The sequence below is a fragment of the Rhamphochromis sp. 'chilingali' genome (assembly GCF_963969265.1).
Source record: "Rhamphochromis sp. 'chilingali' genome assembly, chromosome: 1".
In the NCBI taxonomy this organism is placed as follows: domain Eukaryota; kingdom Metazoa; phylum Chordata; class Actinopteri; order Cichliformes; family Cichlidae; genus Rhamphochromis; species Rhamphochromis sp. 'chilingali'.
The window spans coordinates 46,055,502-46,077,949 of record NC_137929.1 but is presented as its reverse complement, the minus strand read 5'-3'; the positions used below and the strand labels follow the sequence as shown (position 1 = coordinate 46,077,949).

Below are 22,448 nucleotides of genomic sequence, written 5' to 3'. Positions count from 1 at the left end.
TTCCCATCTTATACTTTCCTCTCCTTCCTCTTCTCCACTGTGCCTCAGGCTAATCGTTCCCAGTTGTCTGTACTGAAGTCCAAGGCAACGCCATTTTTGTCAGAAAGACGTGTGTGTGTGTGTGTGTGTGTGTGTGTGTGTGTGTGTGTGTGTGTGTGTGTGTGTGTGTGTGTGTGTGTGTGTGTGTCAGATATTCCTTGCTTAGGACATGTAAATAGAATTAGCTCATTTCACGCTCGGTCTCACCCGATGATAATTGACCCCCGAGGTTGTGCGAACACTGTATTCTGTGTTTGTGTGCACGCAGAGTTCAGAGGTCAGCGTCGTATTGGAGGATATCCGGCCAGTCGTAGGTGTGTGTTTCTCAAAAATATGTGCTTGCACGTGTGTGTCTTGTGTATAATTTGATTTTCCCTGTGAGGTGAAGGCTCTCCAGACTCTTTCCTGACTTGGATCTCAGTTCATGCGCTGCTACAATTAGATCTTTTTTTTTTCTTTTCTCTTTCTTGCTGCTGTCGGGTTTGTTATATAAGATAAGATGAATTTTATGGATCTCTGAGGGGAAACAGTTTTATTACAGCGGCAGTGAGTTGAGTTGCTGCCTGGAAAACAGAGGAAATGGTATTAAAGTGTGTCATTAAAATAAAAATAATGTCTTGATTAAATCGTTGCTTAATGACAGCCAATAATTTTAACTAATGTGTCTGTTAATGTTCTGTTTTGTTTTTCCTTAATTTCACATTTCCTGGATGTATTTGGGAATCGGTGGGAGGGTATTTTCAGCCATAGGAAAAGTCTGGGAGCTCAGCCATTACTCAGGATTTTTACTAGGGGATCAATTGAAAGGATAATGAATGTGCTGTGCTGCTTGTTTCGTACATTCATTAATGCTTGGACATTCGCTGCAGGTTTCCATCCCAGTCTAGACGCCAGATTGCGTGGACAGTGTGCAGAAAAACAACGCTGATTTTAAAGTTATGATTAGAAATGTGTTTATGCTTCTGTTTTTTTTTTTTTTTAATATATACAAATGAGAGCATTCGCACAGTGGTGGTTAGCACTGTCCCCTCACAGCAAGAGGGTCCTGTGTTTGAATTTGAGTCTTTCTGAATCAAGTTTTCACGTTTGCATCAGGGTGCAAAGACATGCTGGTTAGGTTAACTGGTTCTGTGATTACCTTCGCTGCAGGAAACAAAAGCCACTTGATGGGACTTTAACACAAGACGAGCACTAGTTAAAAAGTGAGTGTCTCCTGTTTTCAACATCGGAGAAAAGAAAAGGGTTTTTTCTCCATGAACCACTATCCAAAAGCCGAAATGAAAGGAGTAACTTCCTCACATTTAGAACTGCTTAAATTTGCATTTGGAGAAGCTTTATCAAGCTTGGAGGGAAATTGAGTTGTCATAGCAGCGTACACACAGCCAAAACAGACAACAAAGCAACCGTATAAAATGAAATGTAGAAATGGAGGGATAAATAAAGAGTTAAAATTAACACTAATGTTACTAAAAGGATTTTACAGGTATTGTAGGTGCACATGTACGTTGTGGTGTACAAAAAGTGATGGAGTGCAGTTAGTCCAGTTCAGTATGTGTAGAGTCTGATGAGCAGGAAGGAACGACCTCTGGTGTCGTCATACAGCGAGGCTGAAGGGATCTGCTGCTGAAATTGCTGCTCGGGTTGTCTGATGTGTTAAGGATCGATGCCAGTTAATTTCCCTCTACAAAATCATGCTGCAGGAACATCCATGGACAGCCCTCGATAGTGTCTTTGAGGCCCCGATTAAAATCCTTACTGATTAAATAATTCCTGACATATGAATTAAATAAAATAATTTTCCTGTATTTTTTTTTTTGTGCAGCATCTTTTGCGTATGCAGTGAAGTCCAGCTAAATTTTACCTTCATGTCACAAACGCTGGGGAAGGGTTTATTTTTCGTGTGTCTGCAAGCAGGGGGAAAAAAAATAGCCTATATATTGGAACATGGGATTTTTAAATCACCAAATATCTGTATTGGTAACGAGCGGAGGAACAAATTGAGCCGTTATAAATGCAGATACAGATTTATCAGCATGTGGCTGCTAACGGCCCCCGCTGATATATCGGTCACGGTTAACAGTTTACGGCGCGTAGAGGAATAGAAACAGGAACTGGTGCCCTGATGTTTCATCTGGTTTCTGAGAATTCAGTGGGGAAAACTTGCTGTGTGTTTTGGGTCACAGTGTGATTGCCGGCTGGTCAAAGTAGGTTTTGATACCATCGTCTATCTGCTAGCTGTGATTCCTTATGTTTTAGCATAATGTTTTATGTGTTCAGGGAGGTCAGGGGGTAAATGTCCTGAGTTTTGCTTCTTTTTATGTCATGGTATGGCTTCTAAGAGCATTTACTCTGAATTAATCAGCATATAAAGAAAGTGGGAGTATAACTGCTCACAGTGTTGGTTTGCCTTCCTTTGATTGGCAGGTCAGATGAAAACACTTGCAGTCTGCTTTAAACGGAGCGCAAAGAGCTAAAACGACTAAAATTCAATTAATTTGACATCGAATGCACGCTAACAATTGCAGGAAGATATCAACAATTTATTCGCTGTGTATGAATATTTGCAAACGACACAAGGAAACAGAGTCACATGTGTGATTAGAGCTGTATAAACACTAGGTTCACACCAGCACCTTCATGCTTCACACAAATATAAATGTTGTGTGTGTGTGTGTATTTGCACATGCTGCATGTATACATGTGTGTTTAGCTTCACTGTGTGATTAATGAAGGTAATTAAATATGCAGGGCTTCAAATGAAAGGTCCCGCGTTTCTTATTAATCACCCCTAAAGTGCGTTGGTGTCAGCCGGACACATCAAAGTCACGTCAGGATTAATATGTGTAATCAGGCCTTTCAGGGAAACTTCCTCTGCTCGGCGTTTCACTCAGAGTTTACAAGGTTAAGATGATCTTTTAATAGACTTGATTTCCCCTTTTTTTTCTCAGTAGTTCTCTCAAAGCAACATCTCGTCAAAATTATGTTGATGGTACTCAGGAAAGAGGAATTAAGTCATACAAATTGTTTATTTAAAGATTACAAGAAAACTAATCATCTTCTCAAGCTCTAGATTTCCCCTTTTCTTTCTCGGTTCCCACTGAACTTTTGCTCTTTCACATAACCTTTTTTTTTTTAAAAAAACCCTTTACCACTTCTTCCTCCTTTTCATCTCTTTGCTTCATGTTGTTGGTATGGAGTCATAGAGGTCAAACACGAGGCCACAGCTTGTCACTGAGACTACACACACACACACACACACACACACACACACACACACACACACACACACACACACACACACACACACACACACACACACACACACACACACACACACACACACAATCAGAAAATCGAACCCAGTCAAAGTTGTTTCTATATTAATGTTTAGTCATGCACTTCCTTATCCCCTGCCTTTATTCTTTTATTATGCCACTTCATCATTCTGACTGCACCTGAATGCAGCACACGTCTTTGTCGTCGCTGTGTGTGGGTGTATGTTAAAAAAAAAAAAGCTGAAATTTTGAGTTGTGTTTAGTTTTTGGGCACATTTTGTAGCTGCACAGGCAGAGATCACCCTCATTAACCTCTGATGCACATTGGTTATGAGATATGAGAGCTCAGTCTAGCAGTGAAAAACGACACATTTTACATTTCTGTTTAGAAATCAAGAGAAGAAAATGCAGCATCCTCACTTCACTCCTTTCTTCTTTCCTTGTGTCTTCTCGCTCTTTCTCAGGGTAAAGTAGCGCAGACTGCGTGCATGTCGTCCTGTAAGCACATCTCCACGTCCCTCATGCAGCTCCTGCTTGACCCGGAGGTCCGACAGATCTCCATGGGCGCTCTGCACCAGCTCGACACCGACGTGAAGGAGTGCGAGAGTGAGTGTCGCAGTGCAAATGTTTGGGCATTTCATTAGTGGGTTTTTGTGTTGAAGCATTTTTTTTTTTACAGAAATATGTGAAAAGGTTTTGTGTCTTTTTGTTTTTTTTCCTTCAGAATGATCGTTTGTTACTTTTCTGCAAACTTTACAAAGTTTATGGTTGGACGTTTGATTTATGTTGACACACGAATTAAGAAGAGAAATGTTTTGTCAGATTACTGTTTTCTTCACCTCTTTGCGTTCTCTTTGTCAGTTTCTTCTTTCTCTTTCATTTTTTCTTTGTTCCACTTTGTTTTTCATTCACACACTCACACGTGCACACATGTACTTTTTAGCCCAAATGAAAGTGAGGAGGCACATCTCCTTAACATGAAATGCATTTTTCTTTGAATTAAAAGTCTTGGAGTCGCACAAAGACATTAATCACACGAGACCGCTTTTATGAAATGAGCTGGAAGTAAGCCATGTTTGCACTTTGCATCTGAGAGCACAGGGGGCGCTATGGAACAACCAATTGCATGGTTGAGGGAAAGCATCTTCGATACTCCCTTCTCTAAAAATCCTTAATTTTTCTTGCTCTTCCATCTTTTTTTCCTCGAATGTCTCCTTACTCTCCTCCTTGTCTCCAGCCTCCTCTCTCCTTCCCATCATCCTCCTGGCTCTCCCCCTCTCTTCCTCATTTCTTTCTTTCCTGTCCCTCCTCCTTCTCCTTGGTTCGGAGCCACAAAGATGCAGAGCTTGCAGATAAAGGCGGGCAGGGAATGAAAGAGCGAGACGCGTCGCTGGCTCGGTTTTTACATGATCAAGGTTCTTAGAGTCACTGAGAGCGTGTGGGTGATGTGATGTGCAGTGACATGCATGCAGTGCTGCGGAGGGGTTAGCAGGTTACAGAGTTAGTTTTTCAGAATGGATTGGGAGGGGTGGGAGTCAAACTGGGAAAAAAGTGGAGCTGATGGTACAGTAGATGGATGGAAGAAAAGGAAAGTGGAAGATGAGTTAAAAATTTAAGTGGAAATGCAAGACAGAATAATGCCTTATAATAATGGGAAAGGGGGTTAAATATTAGGAGAAAGTACTAAAAAAGGAAGAAGAGGAACGGGAAAGGGGGATGAAATGAGAAGTTTAAGATGCATGGACAGTTTGAGTGGAAGAAATGGGGGCAAATAATTGTGTTTATTGTGTTTAAATAAATACACTTAATGTAATGTAAGCTTTTTTAAAAAGTCACTGCACGAGTGCGGTGAAAACAGCAATATGACTAACAAAAGTGTTAAATGTTCAAGAGCAACAAGAAGAAAACTTTAAGCAAAAAGTGGAATAATGAGTGGGTAAAATTAAAGGACAGAACAGATTTCGGGTGAGGGACAGGTGAACAAAGAAAATGAGATTAAATGGAAGAGCTGTGAAATTAATCAAATGAAAATCAGAAGGAGGGCACATGAGACGGACAGAGGGAAGAGCAGAAAGCATGGATGAGAGGAGGGATTAAATGAAAATTAACAGTGAGGTTTAAATAAAAAAAGGAGGAAGTGAAGGAAGAGAGCACAAGAAAGAGGGATTAGAGTTTGAATAAAGGGAGGAATTTCAGGATGGCTAGGGATAAAGAGAAAAAGGAAGGTACAGATGAATGAATGCGATCACCAGGGGAGTGTGGGGAGGAAAAGGGAGGAGATGTCGGATTCTGAGAGAAGCAGAGGAGCATTGATGGAGAGAAGGAAAAAGAGTTGAGGATGAGAGTGTGAAGCTACGAGCATGGCACAGCGGGCAGCAAGCGTTCAAACCCGGCCGTTGACCAGAGGCCGTCAGTGACTGTCGCTGCCACAGAGTGGACGGACACTGGTTAAACTAATTTCTACCCTGAAGCAAAGCCAATGGGAGGGACGGGTACTGTAGACGGACGTGTGACAGGGTGGGAAACTAGCGTCCGGAGTTTATCCACAGCAGCCACCAGCTGGCAGCTACAAAGTGAATCCCGTCGAGTGAATTGCTTTGTGTGGATGGGGCTTAAGAGAAAGAAGCAGAGCATGGAGATGGATAAAGTGAGAATAAAATGAAAAACATTAAAGTCGAGGATGAAAAACGGGGCATCCGTAATCCTGACCTCAAAACTATCCGGGATGGAAACCTGATTTATGAGCCACGTTTTTGTTTTGGCCTTAGTGAAGCGACCATCCCCACTTATCTGGCTTTGGGAACGGCGTCGCGGAGGATGCAGGCTTGTGCTTTCCCATTATCTTGTATATGCTGGGTGAAAAATACAAAATGAACAAGTTAGGAAAGAGTCAGTTTCTCGAAAGCCATCGCCAAGCTGCCTTAGTTCATTTCCAGTTTGCGCATGGACATGTAGCGGGCCAGTCATTTTTGTAAAGCGCACAAGCCACGGCACCTAGGTTAAAGAACTAAGTCATATTTTTGTACTACAAATGATGCTGTAGCTTTGACGTGTTCAAAGGTGAAGAAGGGAGCGAAGACATGAAGACAAGATATAAATATTACAGGGAAATACATCCAGAGATGAAAGGAGGAAACAAATGAACCGTGGGAGTTAGAATCAAACGTAGAAGGTGCTACGTGTTCAAAGCAGGTATTTAAAATGTATGTTTGAGATGAACATAAATGTATTATAACCTCCAGGATCTACTCGCTAAAAGAAAACCACAAAAAGAATCAGGGATTTTCAAGAATCTGACCATTTCTTGAACCCAACAACAAAGAGCGGGGAAGCCACTGAGACACAAGAAAACACCTTAGGGTGGAGGTCTGGATGGATGGTTGGCTGTACAGTGACTCCCCTCTCTTGTGGATGTGCACCACCTTAGGCGTAGATTGTACTTCCTTTAAGTCCGCTTGAGGAGATATCCAGGAGTGCATGGATAACTGGTGCCCTGTAATACAGGTAGGCATGTGAATGTCCACAAGGACACTAGTGCTCTTCATCTGATGATGAAATTTATGTCACTTGGACTTGAGCAGACCCTAAAGCAGGGGTGTCGAACTCCAGGCCTCGAGGGCCGGTGTCCTGCAGGTTTTAGATATTACCCTGGGTCAACACACCTGAGTCAAATGATTGGTTCATTATCAGGCCTCTGGAGAACTTCAAGACATGTTGAGGAGCTAATTTAACCATTTAAATCAGCTGTGTTGGATCAAGGACACATCTGAAACCTGCAGGACACCGGCCCTCGAGGCCTGGAGTTCAACAGCTGTGCCCTAAAGGGTTCGTTGAGGCGGTTCAAATGACCTGACTGGCACTGCATGCCAGTTATCACTAGTAGTGAAAGAGATGTTACCCGTGTCCGTTGACAGCAATGATTGCAAGTTAAAAGATGTGTGGAAGTTTGAATGCACAAAACAAGCCAACGTGCTACTCTGATTGTATAAAGTGTAGCGGCATTGGGCAGGAAAACGTTGAACAGGTGGTGTGAAACAGGGCTGTGGCCGGCTTTTTAAGTTGCGAAAGCTTTGCTCGAGTGGCTGCGCCTCCACGTACCCAAAGCACTGCTGTCTGCTAACACTAAGCCTGGAGGAACAGCCGGTGTGATGGGTTTCCTGTTTCGTTTCCCTTAAAGAGCGATAGAGAGCAGGTTTGATTTGTCACTAATTTGAAATATTCAAAAGGGAGCGAGTGGTAATAGGTCTGTTGCTGCTGCCAAGACCAGTGCCTGTTAAGTGACGGCAGAGGGAGAAATTAAGAGAAAGTTGAACCAAGTTTGGGTGGAAGAATCGTTTAAAAGGTTAGCTTAGGCGATGGCTTCAAAGTTTATGTGCAGGACGTGTGTGTGTGTGTGTCTCTGGGGTCAGTGAAGACGGCGGGCGTGTAATCAGTGCTGTAGTGTGTATGGCCTTGTGCTTCTGTGTGTGTCCTGAGGTAAAAGAGATTAGCTACAGGCTGGCTCTGGCTCCCTCTCTACACCACGGCGCTCCTCTTTCCTCTCCTCTCGTTCCCTCGCTTCGGCTTGTTTACTGAGCCAACTGACGCCAAGACCCTAGTTCACACTCCGTACGACCCTGACGCGCACACACAGGCCTCACGTCTGGGTTCAAAATCGAACAGCTAAGCCCTGTACAAGCAATGCGCACACACACGCACGCGCGCGCTAGCCTTAAAACTCTGACATTATCTCCTTCACTTTCACCAAGTCTGCATCACCCCAAACACACACACTTTCACAGGCACGCACACTCTTTTTCAGCAAGACCTAGCGACATGACTCTAACACCCTGCCCTCCCCTTTCCTCTCCTCCCTCCTCCCCCCTCCTCCCCAGGCTGTCATTTGTCTGCCAATCTATCCCGATGCATAGCAAATCCGACCAGGTCTTTTATTATTCTGTTTTTCACCCTCTTATTTTTTTTTCCTCCTCCTCCTCTCTTCCCTCTCTCCGGGGGTGGACTGGGGGTGGCGGGCTTGTATTTTCCCACAGGTTTTGCCAGAGCCGGCCCGGTCGCAGGCTTCCAGGGTGACACGTTGCTTCTGGCCTTCAGTGACTTGAGACAAGTAGGTCTTTGTCTCCCTCGTGGTCCTCTCTCCTTCATTTTCTCTTTCTGTGTGTTTTTTTTCTTTATTTTTTTATTTACCCCACTATCTTTTTTTTCTGCCTCCTCCTCCTCCCCCCCACTTCCTTGTCCTTTTCATCCTTCTCCCATCCTCCCTCACACTCCCCTCAACCCTCCTCATCTTCACCCTTCATTTGGTTTTCTGATTTTATTCCTTCTTCGTTTTCTCTTCTTTTTTTTTGTTATCCCACATCCCAGTCGTCCTTGCTTTCTCCACCCTTTTGTTTACTTACTGTGTTTATCTGGAAGTTTCTAACATCTAACATATCTCTACTGCTGCCTTATCTCTCATCAAATTCCTCACACATTCATTGCGAGGAAGTGACGATGTTTCGAGAGAAAAAACGGGAAACCTGAATGTTGTAACGAACAACTGATGCTTTACTGTGGTGAAAGGTTCAAGCATCTTATCTGCAAAGACCCTGATCTGAAGATTCCTCCTGTTTACTCTTTATGTCCCCGCTGTCGCCGAATGCTCGCTCACTGGAGACCAGTGGATTGTTGGGTTTCTGTCTATAATTGTTTTGGGTCTTTAACTTAACCTCTAACCTCTTTGAAGATCTCCCGTAATGATCTCTCTACATCAAAATGATGGAGATGCTCCACAGTGTGCTATTCATCGATTTGCTTTAAAAGAAAAACATTAAAAGTTCGTCTCACTTTTGTAGAGTGTAAAAATTAAACTTCCGTTGCCCCCCCCCCCCCCCCCCCCCCCCCCCCCCCCACACACACACACACACACACACACACACACACACACAAAAACAAAAAAGCAAAACAAAACTGAGGTTAACAGATTTTCATGAATGCAACCAAAGATTTAAATCAGACACATCATAAATCATCCACCTCCAACTGGTCGAGGGGGATGGCTTCGCCTTCCTAAGCCTGGTTCTGCCAGAGGTTTCTTCCTGTGGAAATAGTTTTTCCTTCCCACTGTCTCCAAGTGCTTGCTCAACTCCTAATTGATTAGCTTTTCTTTCTATTACTGAAGAGTTTCCACCATACAACATAAGTCACCTTGCGGTGACTGTTGCTGTGATCTGGTGCTATATAAATAAAACTGAATTGAATTGAAATAACCTGTTTAACATTGTGTAGGTTTGCCTTTGTTCTGCTAAATTGTTCAGTCTGGGCCTGCATTCAGGGCCTCTGGGAGTCCTTGCCACTGAAGTCTTTTACACACACATCCTTTGGGTGTCGTGCGGCGGGAGCTTCGTGGATCCGCGTCTATCCATACTGGCTCTGATTGGGATCAGTGGACTTGAATGAATGTCTAGTCAAGGTTCAAGGTTCTTTATTTGTCACATGCATAGTTATACAAGTATAACACACAGTGAAATGTAGCCTGACACGCTCCTCGACATGTGCAAAAAATCACCAACACCTTTTTCGTGTGTTCTTTTGAACAGTTTGGAAGTGATTTGGTTTCTCACAGCAGTCTCTCAGAAGAACATTGCAACAAGTGTAAGAAGATAGTGAGCTTTATTCTGCTTACCTGAGTGTTGTAGTTGATTGATGCATGAAGTTGCATATAACATTTCTCTGATTACGCTGCAAAAGCAACAAAAACATTCAACTTCACCACAACCAGAACTGCCCCTGAGAGGTGCTGACTTGTGATCTGCTGCCATCAGTGTGTAAGTGAATGGGTGCAGACACGGGTTTCTGCTTCATCTGGGAATCTGCAGCATTTTTACATATTTATATCGACCACATCTATAGACAGTGTCCCACATTTTGACTGGGTTTACCTCACAGAGATCCCTGCTGAAAACCCACAAATGAATGATCAGAAAGAGCAGCAGCTGAAATAACAGTTAAAACCAGTTGTTGCAGGTAAGACACAGGCGGTAAAAGGCCTAAAGCACCAGAAACACCACAAAAAAACAACTTCAGCCTCAGTTTGTGTATATGAGAAGTTGGAACACACAATAAAGCTGTCAGGATCAAGGCCAGTGTTTAGGGCTGGTTTTAGCATTAGTGACGTGTCCCGTGTTGTCTCTTTTGCCCAGTTTCTGACTTTCTAACACACGTCGCTGAAGCGGCCTTCATATTGCGCCCTGTGGCAATAAAGTGGGTCCGCGAGCCGGATGCTGAGAAACAGTAGAGTACAGGAAGCGGCCCGATTGTGTGCTGTGGGCGTCTTGTTTTTGGATCCTGGGAAAAACAGAGCGGGGGACAGAACTGGACAACCCCGATGAGAATCCAGGACGCTAGGCGAAGTTGTGTGTGTGGGTGTGTGTGTCGATGTCACATATTAACTTTGCGAAAAAAGCATTTGGCAAGCCGGCGCCCACGTACGTGCGCGAGAGCACGCAAACTTGTGTTTGCCGTCGCCGTTTCCGAGGCTCTGGCGCGTTCGTGAGTTGCCGCCGAGTGTGTGAAACTGAAGCGCCGTTTGTGTGTCTGTGTCATCGCTGAATGTGTGAAACGGGGCGGAGAGCCCGACTAAAACGTTTGTGTGTGGCTTTTCTGGCTGCTGCGTGTTTGTCATAGTTGCTGTGAAAGTGTGTGTGTGTGTCAGTCCAGTGAATGTGTGAAACAGGGCGGAGAGGGAGTCAAAGTTTGTGCTCGCCTTTGATGTGTGTTTGTTGTTGTTGAGTGTGTGAAAGTTGGTGGAAAGTGTGTGTTTGTATTTTTGTGTGTGTGTGTGTGTGTGTGTGTGTGTGTGTGTGTGTGTGTGTGTGTGTGTGTGTGTGTGTGTGACAGCGGATGACGGATGGGCCGGCAGGATGGAGCAGGGGACGATGAATGAGGTGACAGACAGAGACGGATAGCCCTTTATCCCTCCGTCACAATCCCTCTTTCTCTCTCCCTCTCTTCTCTTTCTCCGCCTGTCGGGATGATGCAGTGCCTCTTGTCCTCTCGCTCGGAGGAGGAGAAGGAAGGGGGGAAGATGGGGAGAATGAGAAAAGAAAAAATTGCATTCATCCGGCATTGATGTTTACTTCAGCTACCCCCCTCCTTCTTCTCTCTTCTCTCCTCCGCTCTTTCCCCATTTTGCTCCCACTGCCCGCTACCTCGTCCTCTTCCTTCAGCTCCATCCTCCTCCTCCTCCTCCTTTGTCAGTGATCAGAATCAGTCGACTCTTTTAGCGTTATTCAGCTCCTTCGCTCTTTTATATCTCTCTCCTCCTTTGTTTTTCCTCACCATTCTTCTTATATCAAAAGAAAGAGCATTCCTTTCCCCCCCAAAGCTCTGAACGAGCTTTCATACGTGACGTCGGTGCGTACACATCTGCCCGAGCGCATCTTTTCTTGTGTGTTTGTGCGAGGGTCGATTTTTCATTTTCCTGTGTCGACTTTCGTATGTTGGCGCTCTGTGAGTGTGTGCGGGTCTTTGTGCAATATGTCCGTGTGTGTTTGTGTGTGTGACCTGATTTTTGAATGGCCGATAAATCACGCTGACGGGTCCGTTTGTTGGGTGGTCGGGTCCCGGTGTTCTGGAAGGATCCTGGGTCCTGGGACAGGGCTGAGACAGGAGTTCCCCCAGGACACACACACTTATGCACTTTTAGATACTTGGATGGACACACACACACACACACCGAGCGCGTACAATCGATGTATACGGGCAGCTCAGACATATGTCATACCTGCAAAAAAGTTTTTTTTAACACCATTAAGCATTTTCTTAAAAGTACAGCCTGTTTTTAACTCAGTATCTGCATTTTGGAGCAGATAGCCACTGTGAGGATTGGGGGGAAAAGGCCATGTGGGACAAAAGACTTACAAGTCTCCATGTAAAGATATAATAGACGTACATGTATAAACTTTTTGTCCGATCAGAGAAGAAGGAAGAAGGAGGATCCCTGTCAAGGTGCTGTCGACTGTCAAAATTTAGCTGGAAGCAATAATCTTATATGCTCTATCAAGTGTTTTCAGCTGGCCCTTTTTTAAATAAATCAGTAATAAGCATTTGGGATTTTTCAATAGTCAGTGCTGCAGGCACATTTCAGTCAATACCCCCCAAAATTAAACTGTATCCTTACTGATTCCTGAAGGCAGGAGGTCTCGAGTTGTGTTTGGTCAGAAATACGTCCTTTTTTTATTGTGACAAAATGAAGAGAGAAACATGAGAAAAGTAAAGTTTTTCTATTCTTTATACAGTGCAAATTCAAACATAAGACCCAGGGTTCCAAAATTGACCTGGCAAAGACTCTGCCCATTTGACAGCTTGAGAAAAGGATTACATAGGTCCTAAACTTTTTTGTGCATTTTCATATGTCTGAAAGCTCCTGTAAGTGTGTTCGTCCTTTTCTTCTTCTTCTTCCTGCTGCTCCCTTTAGAGGTCACAAAATCGGGTCATCTGACTCCATCCCTCCCTATCCCTGCTATACTCCCAGGTCACTCCAACCCTCTGCATGTTTTCCTGCACTACATCCATGAATTTTCTCTGTGGTCTTCCTCTTGCCTGGCTCTTCCATATTCAACACCCTTTGCCCAATATATCGACAATCCGCCCTCTGTAGATGTCTCTTGAAACTTTGATATTTCAGCCACAAAGATGGTGATTTCTACCCCCCGCTTCTGGCAAAACCCTGATGTTTGTGTGATCCTGCAGCTGCTAGTGTACATGCAAAGTTGGACACAATGACGTTAGTTAGGCCCTTAGCCTCCCCCTGGAGCGTAGGCCATCCACTGCTGCCTGCCAGCGCTTCGCTGTGAGTTTGTCATCGATGCTTCTGTAGCAGTTAGCTGTTTATAGAGTGCGGTTGTTGGTCCCATGCCCAACCGTCCTACTCTCTCATCCTGGACCTGGGACAAGGCAGTGGTGGAGTTTTCCCAAAGATTTGGGTTGATAAGGTTGATTTGTGTTGGGTGCATTGCCTTCTTTAAGCAGCTATGCATCAAATTAACTTAAACAAAGAAAGAAACTGTCACTTTTAGTATTCAGAATTTGCCAACTTTGAGTCCCACAGTGAAACCACTGCAGGCTCCAAACAAGACAAGTTCATGCTTTTAGCTGCAAAATCACCAAAAAAAAAAGAAAAGGGAAAAAAAGGGCAGTGTCACACCAGCCAGAATTCACATTTTCATGGCACACTACTCAAGGCTGTCTAGAAAAAGGCTGATTCACTGTAACAACAAGCTTATCTAAGTTGTCAGCAGCTTTCTCCTCTTCCCTATGATTGCTAAATAATTTGTTGAGCGTAGGAGGCTGATTGTGTTGGTGTGTGTATTCAATCCCCAGGTTGTACTTTTCCACAGATCCTATCAATCCTCCTATATTTAGAACATTCAGAAGTCTGTGGTTGCTTCAAACCTTTGGCTGGCCCTCTGGTGTGTGTTTGTGTTGCGGTGTGGCTTCCCCCCAAAAAAACGCTTGCAACAGTGGAGTTCCACTCATCCCCTTCTCCACTCGTTCATACGCCAGGCATGCATTCTTCCACCTTCAGCCCTCTCCCGTCTGTGTGTGTGTGATTGGTTTCATTCCTTCGGTTGACCACAGACAGTCAAATTCCACCCATTCATCTCCTTAAAAAATAAAATGTCATTTCTTTCCCCTTTTGTTTTTTTTCCTTTTAAACCATCTGTCCATCCATTTTTTTTTTTAACTGCTTACCCAGGTCAGCTGCCGATGGGGGGGGCACAGGGCAGTGCAACTTTCAACTGCACTGCCCTGTGCAGTTGAAAGTTGACCAACTCCATATTTTTATTTTAGGATTCGACTAATGTAGTGTTGCATGATTCCCAGTTCTAAATCATCCATATTTGTTTAATAATTGGGCCTTAAGTTCATCCTCTGTCTCCTTTTAAGTCAGCTTTCTGCTGATTGGCTCCCCCTCCCAAAACGTTTAAAAGGAGGTGGGTCTTCCCTGATTGTGACCCTATTAAGGTTTTGCCTCACAGAGATTTGAAACGTTGTTAATGTGTTTTTAAGAGTTTGGAAAAGACTGGACTTCTGTGAAGACTTTTCAACCGAGAGGCTTCTTTAGTTCTAAAAGAAAAAGGTGGAGAGTCCCAGATATTTAAACACTAGTGGGGATTGTCCCCTAGAAGGTAGCTGACCCGCTATTAATCTTGTGCCTGATCGCATGAGCCAAGGTTCGAAAAAAGGCGGTTTCGTAGTGAAACAACTGACTTTGCCTCACTTTATTATGCGACCTATTGAGGTCACCTGACGCAAAATGTGAGTGGGGGTTAAGGCACCTGAGAAAGGATCTCCAAAGTGGATTGTAGGTGGCAAACAGTTCGTGTCGTACCACCCCCTCTGTTCAGTGATGGTTGTTCACAGTGAGCCAGAACATTGACACCCTTGAACGAGTAACCTTTAACCTTTAGGTGCAGATGAGTTCATGCTCTGCTGCTTGGTTTCTCCAGTTTAGAGGTCCAATGGTCATGTTTCATATGAGAGTCCAACATTCAACATTATATTTCCACATGTAAGTGGAATGCAAACCCAAAATACAGACTCGGATGTTAGAGTGAATAAACAACAGCAAATTTTTATTTGGTGAAAACAGCAAAATGTGCAGCATTAGGGCAAACTAAGGTTTTTAAACAAACTGGAGAGTAATCCGGAGAAAACAGCTGGGGCAAAATAAGAAAAAGCAGACATTAATCACACAACACAGGAGACGACTAACTAAAACTACTAACTAAAAATTTGAATTCTCACTTCGATGTTCTTTGTTTCTGCTCTGTGCTTCACTTACTGGCACCTTTTCATTCCCTTTAACTTCATTCCCTGTCGCTGTCCTTCTCACTCCTACCCCAACTTGTAGTTCTTTCCGTTGTACTTGTCACCGTCTTCCTTAAATTATTCCGTCTCTCCGTCCGCCAATTCACCACTTCACGTGCTGTATTTCAGCGGTCAACATATCACCCAGTTCCCTTTCTAAGCACACACACAGTCGTGCAGACTTTCAGTGCCGTCTGCCCTGTGTCTGACGCTCGCGTCCATCCCGAGCATTACCTCACGAGGCTTCCCCCCTCACTCTCCAAAAGCAACATGTCACAGCATGACGACTGCTCCCCTTATCCCAACTTTGTGTGTGCGTAGATTGACTGGCGTGGCCAGTAGCGATTATCCAGTGACAGGATAGCAGATTCTCCCCCTCTGTGTGTGTATGTGGAGGCAGTACACAAGCTAAGGGAGGCAATGAGGCCCAGTGGGAGAGGAAACCTCCATCTCACCTCCTCCTAACCCAGACTGACAGAGCAGTGGGAGGGAGACGGGAGAGAAGTTTGGAAAAAGGGAAGGAGTGATGGAAAGAAACGAAGATATGGAAAACACAAGCTGAATGTATCAGAAGTTCTATTATTTTTCTGAACTTGCTATTTTGATCGTCTTAACAGTTTTAGGAACTCTGTCACCTCATACCCCCGGGGCAGTCCTTGTAATTTCTGCTGTCATTAAGTTTCTTTCCTGAAGGTTAAAGCCATTAAAGATGATAGCGAATGATAACAGTATGAAATTAACTGTGTAGGCCAATTAACTGTGAAAGTCCTCAGAGACTTTCATTTCCAAAAAAACACAAACTGCAAATGACGTTAATGCTGCAGCTTTACCTCATGACCTCATATCTCGGATACATGAAGCTGTTTGTATTCATCTTACTTTTTGGGTTTTGCTTTCCTCTGTCTTGTTTTCTTTTACCCATCTTTTTTTCAAAGTTTGGATTTGAAGTGTCTAATAACGTCACATTGAAGAAAAACAAAGCATCCTTTCCTTTAAATGTGCGCTTTAACTTTAAATTAAGCAAAAGTTTGCTAAACTAAGTTTTTGTTTCTTTTAAAAACAGATAACTAAACCAAGCCTGGCTTGACTCACGTTATAAATGCATACGCTGTTTATCCCAGATCAGAAGTTGGAGACTTGCAAAATAACCCTGATTAAGCTTTTATTCATGGGACGACTACATGACGATAACCTCACGTAGTGGATTAAATTTCACGACGTTTCAAAAAACGAGGGTTTGTTTCTTCCTCGGAGAAAAGCTCTTGGCTCTCATTCAGGCCTGTTGTATCAGTAAGAAAAACAACTTGTACAGAACAAGGTCGTCCATCAACACGGCAGGAAGCCTTCACTTGATTCCACCACAGTTTGTTTGTCGACTCACTGTTCCCCACTGGAGTGCACATGCTACTTAACGCTCCCCGCTTCCTTTCAAACGTGATACGCTCCTGCAGGAAATAATCCCTCACAACCATATTGTCTTAGTAACTTTGTTTATGCTCACATCGTTAACCCGAAACTTTGTGTTGATCATATCAGGTTTCTCCTTAGTTTTGGCAAAGTTTTTACTTCAGTCCTCGAGACGGGGATAAATGAATTTTCATTTTAGCTACTGCTAAGCCTGTAATATGTCAGTGTGATTTATTTCTCGAAGTTTGATCCACAGTCTGTCTTTAGCCAAGTTGACCTGAAAACTACACCCATATGGGGAAGAATGAGAGAGAAGGAAAGGAGCGCATGATGTTGGTGAAATAGGGAGGGTTAAGTAAATGTTCTGAGGTAGAGCAAGTAAGGTAGAAAGAGCAAAAGCAGGGGTTTTCTTACATTGTTATGCGCTGAGTAGGTGAGTTGGTAGGTAGGCTGATAGATATAGTAATGAAGGTGGATATATAGATAGATGGATGGGTGGGTAGATGAGTCTTCTTTTTTCTTTCTTAGTTTTAGTTCAGTTTTATATTTAGGAAAAACACAATTTAACTGAAATAAATTGTTTTTTTTTTTTTTTTTCAGTTTTATTTTCTAAATGTTATTTTTAGCAAAGCAACAACAGGACAGGAGCTGCAGATGCAACAAGAAAAGCAGGACACGCTGAAATCTTTTATTAAATATTTTTGTTTCATGTCACTTTGAACTTTGAACCGAGGTGTTGTTTGTTTGTAATAGTTCTGTAATGTTAAAATGTGCTTATAATCCTAAAACAACTACCACTAATAATAATATTGGTGATTGTAATTCTGGAAATTTTTGACCACTGTTTCATCCTGATGCTGCTGCTGCTGATGATAATGATGATGATGATATGATGGTTATAAGGATGATTGTAATTAATGACAGCAATAAAGAGCAAAAATATTGTTGATCACAATAATAATCCTGATGATAAGAAATTAAAGACAGTTTTAAATCATAAAAACTTACTGAAACTCAAATTCAGAACAAAATAAATACAAAAATAATGAATGAAACTAAAAAGACTTAGTTTAGTCAGGAACAAGATTTAACATATCATATATGAAATGTTAATTTTATATGCTGTAAATTTAATGTAAACAGAAACCGTAGAAAGGAAAGAAAGACCTACTAGTGCACGGGAACTAGACATCCCTGAAGCTGCTTTATGTTCTGCCGTTTTGTTCCCATTTGCTTTTTAATGTTTGTGCTTACTGCTTTGACAACCTTCATTGGCTGGAAACTGAAAAGCAAGACTCCATATGAACACAACGCTTTCCTACCTCAAACTCCGTTTGAGCTGTTGACCTCGTTTACCCGTTTATTGCAACGTTTTACCAGGTCGTATGCTGAGGCTTGCTTATTTGGTGACCTCTCTTCACTCTTTGCGATGTTTTCACACAAGAGAAAGATGCCGGGGAGGGCGACGTGAGGCAAAAGGTAAAGAGAAAGTGAAGGATTAAGAGAAGGGTAGGACAGAGGTGAGGATGAGGACAGGAAGAGATAGACGAGGTCAGAGGAGTGGAAGGAGACAGAAAAATCTGCTACCATCACATTCCTAAGAACTGTGGTCACGCTGGGACAGCTGCAACATGGGCGTGTGTGTGTGTGTTTTTAGGAGTGTGTGTGTGTGTGTGTGTGTGTGTGTGTGTGTGTGTGTGTGTGTGAGACAGGTCAGAGTCAGGAAAGGGACTGCTGACAAGACCAGGGTGAACCGTGTGTGTGTGTGTGTGTGTGTGTGTGTTAGTTAGGGTTGAGCAGCAATGACCGCACATGCAACAGGTTCACCTCTGACCTTTCAACTCCTCACCAGACTCAGAAGGATGGGGAAAGAGGAGAGGACGAGCACGTAAGGAAGATGAATGTAAGGGGTGGTGGGAGAAAAGGCAGAGATGGCGAAAGTACAAAAATCTTAACAGAAAGGCGGAAATGAGGGGGAAAGTTGATGCGCAAGACTCGATGAGGAGGAGATGAATGAGTCCAAAGGAAGATGACGGGAGGAGATGGAAGTGGAAAAGAGAGAAAGCATTCTGGCCCGATTCTGAACTCACCGAGTGACAAAACGAGACATGAATGTGTGAAGAAAAAAAAAAGTTGATGGAATGGAGCAAAAAAGCGAGGGATTGCAAGTGAAAGAGTGCAGTCAGGTGAAAGTGATACGGCGAGTCGAACGGACGGACAGGGTGGTCTCTCTCTCCACTGGTCTCTCCCCCTGTCTCTCTACCTCGCTCCCTCTCTCTCTCTCATCGGGAGGCTGACACTTCTCTTCATCCGTTTGACCGGTCACAGAAGGGGGGATGAATAGAGGAGTGGAGAGGGGTGAAAGAGCGGGATGAGCGGAGAAGAAAGGGGCCGAAGAGAGGATGAGCAGCAGACGGACATCTAAATGCTCGCCTGCCGATCTTTTGGAAGAACGAGCGTGCAGAGGCCGACACACAAACAAAAACAGGGATGCGAGCAGTTTGCACAAAATGCAGCAACACATTTGCTGGTAGTGGACATCCATGCGTGCAAACTTGGGTGTGGAAACGGGGGGGGGGGGGGGATGCTCTGAAACGTTGCTTTTGTTAGCCCTCTAAAAACTCTCAAACACAGCAAATAGTCCTCCGTGATGATGGCCAACAGCTTGAGAGACTTGCCGTGTAACCACGCAAGCTCGTCCTGGTTTTCTTGCGGAAACCTTGTCCTATGTTTCGCCCATGTTTTGTGTCACTGATCTTATGAAGTTAAAACTTAATCTGCTGACTTTTTGTTGTGGAAATATTAACTTGATAAGCAGGTTATGTGGTTTTTAATGCTGTAAACATGATTCTGTGGTTCTGGACTCCTTTTTGAAACCTTAATTTTTTGTTTTGTTTTCTTAAAACCTTTGGGGGTTGGTGGAAGATCTCTGTAAAAGCTGGATCTCTAGTTACACAAAGTTATTTTCACTAGTTTCCAAGCCTTCAAATCTATGGGGATTAAATCACCTTTGGCATGAAAACAACTAAAGAAAAAAAAAAGAGAGAAAATGCAAAATATGACTGCAGCTCTACTTTCGAGTGATTTAAAAAAATGTTGCATGCAATATGGATAGCAGTTAAAGGCAAAATGAGTTGGTGCTTACAGTCTTCCTACTTTAGTGCCAAACCTTTAGGTTATCCACCGGTTGTGAGGAGTAATTTCCCTCTCACTCTCTCCGTCTCTGATGGTCTCATCTGCTTCTGCTCTTCCTCCACTTTCTCTAAATTTCTGCCTTAAAGCGTGATTGCTGGGCATCATGGGGGCTGATGTCTCAGACACAGAAGCACGCATTCACACGGTTCACAATAAGTGCAATATAAGGTCAGCGGGATAAGTAGTGGTGCCAGGGAGGGGTGAGAATCTGCCGTCAGCCCCCCCCCCCCCCCCCCCCCAAAAAAAAGACGCTTATCTAATGGATCTGTCTCTCACACAATTCTCTCCTTTTCCACAAACACTTAAAGTCTGCCGCATACACCTGTCCTGCCTCTTTGCTTCACACACATTTCTGCTCTTCCCCTCTTCCAACAGGTTCAGACCATAATAAAGCAGCCTGCGATCCTGTTGTGCTCGAGATAACGCAGCAAAAAGCGGCTGCTGCTCAGACGCGAGTGTAAGCTGTTATTTATCTGGGAACGGTCACTTAAGTGTGTGTATGTGTATGAGCGTGTGTTTCTCGGCCCCTGTCTCAACTTCCTGTCCTGTCTGTGGCCAGCTTTATCGGCGTGACAGCAGGTCAGGCGGTGGTCACGGCAGCAGGGGCTATTCACTGACCTGATTGGACGGGGTGGGGAGCGCTGGCTCTCTACTTCCGACCAATGGTCAAGTAGCGGTCAGAAATTGGGGGGGGCGAGTCAAGGTGGCTCAAACTCTGATGAACGCAAACACACCATGAGCTCTCTCAGACTTTGATAAATAGCTTCACGCACGCAGTCACAGATGCAGACGCGCACACGCTGAAGTGCCTTTTGTATATATTTTGTTTTTAATATGCACATACAGTGGCCACGCTGTGACCCGGTCAGGTCATTGTTCTGCGTTATCAGTCCCGACCTCTCCGTCAGTCTCCTCCGATATGACCTACATGTACACCCCTTCCTGTGTGTGAGAGAGTGCGGCTGCGGTCATTCTGTGGTCAAACCGAAAAACCCTCCAACAGCTCTCACCTTTCAACTGTTTCCTGTTGTTCGGGGGGAGGGTTCGGAGAGCTGCAGAGCGATGCTGTGAAGTCTCATTTTCCTGGATCTGCAAATTAGATTTTTCACAGCAGTTAAATCATCTTTTGAAGACTAGTCCGGGGGCGAAATTTGACTAATTGCATGCACATGCTCGCAAGCCTTTGTCACGTGTTCCAGTTTAACCCAGCAGTGGCTTTTTGGAGGTCGGGACATCTTCGGATTTACCTTTAGGTTTCCTTATTCACAGTTTGGGAGAAGCGGCTCCAGCTGACTAAAATATCTCAGATTTATATATTTATTTATTTTTATACTTTTAACATTTTGTTTCCTACCTCACTGTCTGCTTCTAGACTTTTAGACTAAAAACACCATGTTACCAGATACTTTTGTCCTTAATGACGACGCTTTAAAGTTAACTGAAACAGGTTAAAGAAACTTTTATGGACATGAAGAAATGTTGAGACTAATATAAAGAATAACAGCAAAAACAACAGAACTATCTAGTAAATTGACTAAAATGAAGAGGTTTCATGAGCTCTTCTAAATTTAGTGAACCTTTCTCAAAAATGTTACTCCTCTTGGTTTTTTCTTTAAGATCCTCTGAAGATATGTTTTATGACTTATTGTAATCTCATTTCATCATTCATAAAATCACTATATCTGCAGCAGCCCAAAGGAAATTTCACCTGAACTTAAACTTCCTTTATTATGAGAGAAGAGGTGTTACATCCAGCTTGAGTGTAGCTGCTGCTATGGATCGTGTGAGATGATTATCAGACCAAAAATACTGAAATGTACTATTTGATACATTTGCAACATCTAAAGCACCAATAAGGGAAGAGTAGATGAGCTGCAGTGGATTACATGTCAGTGTTGAAACCTTATTCCATAACCTAACGTGTGGAGTTCAGTAACTCTGGAAATTGTGCAGCCTATGAGAATTTGGTCAGATAGCCTCTATTCAACCTGCATTCCACCTTCATAATTGAAAATCACACTATTTAAACACACGATGTCTCCTATGTCTCGCCACCATCCCCCTCCACTATCCTGGATACTACACCTTGTAAAGTGAAAAACACCGGATTGATTGAGTGATTTGATTTATATTTATTTGATTAATATTTCAGGTAAATCTACGTGTAGCATGCTAGGAACTCCAATTGTTTTACCTTAACACAGGACGTTTAGCTCAAACCTGCAGCATACACCTGGTCTTTGGGCCAGATTGAGGGCAGATCACATTCTTGTCATAGGCAAATCTCTCTGAAGTTTTCTTTTAACCAGACCAGGACCATCTTCTGTTAAGGGCCTGTGTTTTAGTCAGGCTACAACACAGAGTTCCCCTCAGGTAAATGCATGCTGTCTTTTGGAGCAGCTATGGTAAAAATTTGTTATTAAATTCATTTAAAGGGACTCGGTCTGCATAGAAAAATGTGAAGGAATTGCAGTGCAGCGTTGTATCAAGACTCTATCAAAGTCTAATAAATGGACAAACCTCACATGAACTCCTGACCCAGGATTAACCTCTAAAAATAAGTGTGTGGACCCAAATTGATTTTAAGAAAGTGGCTGAGTTTGAATCGACCTTTTTGAAAAAGTGCCTGAATCTAAACTGAGCTCAGAGTGCAGCTAAAAGCTGCTGTTTTTCTAGCCTGTT

At 43.5% G+C, this 22,448-nt stretch overlaps 1 protein-coding gene across 2 annotated transcripts in view; it reads left to right on the top strand.

Annotated features, from left to right (window-relative positions):
- The window catches only part of exoc6b (exocyst complex component 6B), a 132,101-nt gene that overhangs the window by 85,214 nt on the left and 24,439 nt on the right, over positions 1–22,448 (top strand). For both annotated transcript variants that reach the window (XM_080891102.1, XM_080891103.1), the window contains 2 exons: positions 3,779–3,920; positions 8,345–8,418. In XM_080891102.1, coding sequence (XP_080747228.1) covers positions 3,779–3,920; positions 8,345–8,418 — 216 coding nt within the window. The remainder of the gene's footprint in view (positions 1–3,778; positions 3,921–8,344; positions 8,419–22,448) is intronic.